The sequence below is a fragment of the Brassica rapa genome, chromosome A03 (genome assembly GCF_000309985.2).
Source record: "Brassica rapa cultivar Chiifu-401-42 chromosome A03, CAAS_Brap_v3.01, whole genome shotgun sequence".
Taxonomy (NCBI): domain Eukaryota; kingdom Viridiplantae; phylum Streptophyta; class Magnoliopsida; order Brassicales; family Brassicaceae; genus Brassica; species Brassica rapa.
Genome location: NC_024797.2, coordinates 10368473 through 10372560, shown reverse-complemented (window position 1 = coordinate 10372560; position 4088 = coordinate 10368473). Strand labels below are relative to the sequence as shown.

The window sequence follows — 4088 nt, the reverse complement described above, 5'->3', positions numbered from 1 at the left end:
TTTGTTGTTCACGTGCATTTCCTTATTAAGACCTTGCTAAGTAATGCATGTGTTTATACACTGATGCAGTAAAAAACATTTTGCTAGTATATACTCATTTTGTTTCATTATTTTGTTTCATTTTAAGTGTCATTTTGGATTTAAGCACACAGATTAGAAAAAAAATTAATTTTGTATAATTATCATATAAAAACACAACTACATATACACCTAACCATATTTCAATCCATATAAAAATAAATTATTAAATAAAATTAATAATTTTTACATTGAAAGTCGGAAAGAACACTTATTTCGTAACGGCACTTAATATGAAACGGAGGGAGTAACATTTTGCATTGTTATGCAATGAAAAACAAAACAATATTAATTTTTCCCTTTCTAAAAAAAACAATATTAATTTCTCATAAACTATTTAATTCAACCGTTGACAAATCATGGAAGATATATTAGTGTAATTTTTTTGCCCTGAACCTTGCGATTTATTTCCATATTTTCTGGTTTGCTAAAAACAATAAATATATCCATATTTATTACTTTAAAACAAACAAAATAAATCGGTTCACCAACCCCCACCCTAATATAAACCAAAGTCTCAACCACACCCACCTAGAATTCTAGTAGTGAATTCGATTTACTCTTCTTCCTTTTTTCGAACAACAACACAAGTTCAACAACCCCCATGTCGTGGTTTCTTATAGCGGCGGCGATTGTCGCTGCCGTCGTCTCATACAACCTTATCCAACGTCTGAGATTCAAGCTCCCACCAGGCCCACGACCTAAGCCTATCGTCGGTAACCTCTACGACATAAAACCTGTCCGGTTCAGATGCTACTATGAGTGGGCTCAAACCTACGGACCAATCATATCGGTCTGGATCGGTTCTATCTTAAACGTGGTCGTATCAAGCGCCGAGCTAGCCAAAGAAGTCCTCAAAGAGCACGACCAGAAACTCGCCGACCGTCACCGGAACAGATCCACAGAAGCATTCAGCCGCAACGGTCAGGATCTGATATGGGCTGATTATGGTCCCCACTACGTGAAGGTTAGAAAAGTGTGCACGCTTGAGCTCTTCACACCAAAAAGACTCGAGTCTCTTAGACCTATCCGTGAAGATGAGGTCACTGCCATGGTCGAGTCCGTCTTTAGAGACTGTAACCTTCCTGGTACGTAGTCTTTTTTTAGATATGGTTTGTGTGGAAATATTGTAAGCCACGCGTTACCTTTACTCTTTAGCGTCAGAAATGATATATGTTTATATGCTCTATTTTTCTTGTAATCAACGTCATATTTATTTATGTTGACTTTATTTTTGAATAGTATGATTTATATTAATAAATAATCTAGTTATGGCACTATTAATATATACACTCTGATTTATATTAATAATCTAATTATGGCATTATTAATGCATGCACCTGATTTATATATTTATATATACTCCTTATGTAGTTATGTTCAAAAAAAAAAACTCCTTATGTTTCTGAAAGATAAGTATTTCTAAAGTTGTTTCAGTTTTTAATTTTTAATGCATTATAGATAATAATAGTTAATTGTAAACTTAAGGATTAATTGTTTTGTTCAATTCCTATTTGTTTAAAAATAATGATCTTTCTATACTGAATTTATTTTCCCCAGAGAACAGAGTGAAAGGATTACAACTGAGGAAGTACTTAGGAGCGGTTGCGTTCAACAACATAACGCGGCTAGCGTTTGGCAAACGTTTTATGAACGCAGAAGGTGTGATGGACGAGCAAGGGCTTGAGTTCAAGGCCATTGTATCCAACGGTCTAAAGCTAGGTGCTTCACTGTCGATAGCTGAACACATCCCCTGGCTCCGGTGGATGTTTCCAGCCGATGAGAAGGCTTTTGCTAAGCACGGAGCTCGCCGTGACATCCTCACGCGAGCTATCATGGAGGAACACACTTTGGCCCGTCAAAAGTCTAGTGGAGCTAAGCAGCATTTCGTTGATGCGTTGCTTACGTTAAAGGATCAGTATGATCTTAGTGAAGACACCATCATTGGTCTTCTATGGGTACGTTATAGTGCTTATATAACAAATTAAAATACATTTTGAATCTCTAGGCTTGAATAGTTGCTAAGACGGTGCATATCAAACCGCTATATAGAGCGGTATAGACCATTAAAACTAGATTTTGGAGAATATAGGCAATTTAGTAAGAATTTAATAATTTGGAAACGTATATTTATATAAATTATCTTTTAAATTTTGGGGTTTTGAAATAAATTTTCAATTGCATAGACAGTGATAGGCGCTGGAACCATTTAAACCCTTTGATTAATGTAGATTTCTTGTAGCTCACGTTTGGTAAATGTTGTGTGTGTTTACAGGACATGATCACAGCGGGTATGGACACAACAGCTATAACAGCAGAATGGGCCATGGCAGAGATGATCAAGAACCCAAGAGTGCAACAAAAGGTACAAGAAGAGTTCGACAGAGTTGTTGGACTAGACCGGGTCGTAACCGAGCCAGACTTCTCACGCTTACCCTACCTCCAATGCGTGGTTAAAGAATCATTCAGACTCCACCCTCCAACGCCTCTAATGCTTCCTCACAGATCCAACGCACACGTCAAGATCGGAGGCTACGACATCCCCAAAGGCTCAAACGTCCACGTGAACGTCTGGGCGGTGGCTAGAGACCCGGCCGTGTGGAAAAACCCATTAGAGTTTAGACCAGAGAGGTTCTTGGAAGAAGATGTTGACATGAAAGGTCATGATTTTAGGCTGCTTCCGTTCGGAGCAGGAAGAAGGGTTTGTCCCGGTGCACAACTTGGGATTAACTTGGTGACTTCTATGATGAGTCATTTGCTTCACCATTTCGTTTGGACACCGCCTCAGGGGACTAAACTAGATGAGATTGACATGTCTGAAAACCCTGGACTCGTTACTTACATGCGTGTTCCTGTTCAAGCCGTGGCCACGCCTCGGTTGCCTTCTGATCTGTATAAACGTGTGCCTTATGAAATGTAAATGTCTCTGTCTTCTACCTTCTGCTGTTGCTGCCAGTAATGCTTAATGGTCTTGCTGTATTTCTTGTATACTTGTTTCTTTTGAGGTTTTTATCATCTAAAACTTTTGATGAGATTAGTTGTTGTCATTTGTCATTGAGTTTAAAGATCTTTTGTATTATTAATCAAACCCGACCCGAACATATATAAAACCCCAATGGCCTTAGGAGAGGCTGAATCCGAAAAACCCGAAAAACAGACAGCCATATACATAAAGCAAATTTCATGAAAACAGAACAAGTTTTTTTTTAATTAAATTAACTTTAGGTTTCGTCTTAACACACACTGGTCTGAAACAAAGCTATCTCCAGGCTTCTTTATTCTCAGAAACATTTGAATTACCTTTGAATAAGTGAAATTTCAAGAGGAGGATTCCTTAAACTCTTGCAACTGCTTGAAGTTCATCCATGGCTTAACCCAAACTTTGAATTCGAAATTCTTACTCTTGCCACCTTCACTTGCTTCTAGAGTTAAGTGGTACATGGTTCCTGCAACTACCTGTTCTCTTGCCTTAACAATCTTCTTGAAGTCAAGAACCTTGTTCTGCACTTACCCGGAAACAATCAGACAAAGATTCTTGTCATAAATTTCCTTAGGATCTATAACCAAAAAAACAGAGGAATCATCAAAAACCTCTCTGTTGCTATGCTCTTGGATAGCAAATCGAGCGAGACTCGCGATCACTACACTGTTCTGGTTTCCTCGGAGATCATGAACGCCTCCTAGCATCATCATCGTCTTCTCGAGGCTTTTCTCTTCTGATCTGCAAAACCCTAATGAATTGTTCCACAGAGAAGCCAGATGATCTTGCATGTTTATTGCATGTCTCGTTACGTTTCTTATCGTAATATAAAATACGGTATCTTAGCTTTTAATTAATAAAATTTCTCAATAAGAGAAATAAGAGACGTCTCTCACTTTTTTTTAGTTAAAATTTTTTTTAGTAAAAACTAAAAAAAAATAGCTTTTAATTAATAAAATCTCTCAATAGAAAGGGACATTTGCTAAAACTAACCCAAATATTCAAGTCAAATGTAAAAGTATACCCCACT

At 37.5% G+C, this 4088-nt stretch overlaps 2 protein-coding genes across 2 annotated transcripts; one reads left to right on the top strand and one right to left on the bottom strand.

Annotated features, from left to right (window-relative positions):
- Window positions 1-572: 572 nt before the first annotated feature.
- On the top strand, window positions 573-3161 carry LOC103857960 (cytochrome P450 98A3). The gene is made up of 3 exons (XM_009135216.3): window positions 573-1166; window positions 1639-2036; window positions 2354-3161. The coding sequence occupies exons 1-3, from the start codon at window positions 683-685 to the stop codon at window positions 2996-2998; spliced, it is 1527 nt and encodes a 508-aa protein (XP_009133464.2). The 5' UTR covers window positions 573-682; the 3' UTR covers window positions 2999-3161.
- A 68-nt stretch (window positions 3162-3229) lies between these two features.
- LOC103857959 (cysteine proteinase inhibitor 3) lies at window positions 3230-3864 on the bottom strand. The gene is made up of 2 exons (XM_018657904.2): window positions 3670-3864; window positions 3230-3579 (listed from the first exon to the last, which is right to left on the bottom strand). Exons 1-2 carry the CDS (start codon window positions 3847-3849, stop codon window positions 3397-3399), a joined length of 363 nt encoding a protein of 120 aa, XP_018513420.1. The 5' UTR covers window positions 3850-3864; the 3' UTR covers window positions 3230-3396.
- Window positions 3865-4088: the final 224 nt, after the last annotated feature.

Coding starts and splice junctions, on each gene's coding strand:
- LOC103857960 (XM_009135216.3), top strand. CDS start 683: ATGTCGTGGTTTCTTATAGCGGCGGCGATTGTCGCTGCCGTCGTCTCA. Junction 1,167..1,638: donor TAGAGACTGTAACCTTCCTG/GTACGTAGTCTT, acceptor TATTTTCCCCAG/AGAACAGAGTGAAAGGATTA. Junction 2,037..2,353: donor CCATCATTGGTCTTCTATGG/GTACGTTATAGT, acceptor GTGTGTTTACAG/GACATGATCACAGCGGGTAT.
- LOC103857959 (XM_018657904.2), bottom strand. CDS start 3,849: ATGCAAGATCATCTGGCTTCTCTGTGGAACAATTCATTAGGGTTTTGC. Junction 3,580..3,669: donor AAGAGCATAGCAACAGAGAG/GTTTTTGATGAT, acceptor GGGTAAGTGCAG/AACAAGGTTCTTGACTTCAA.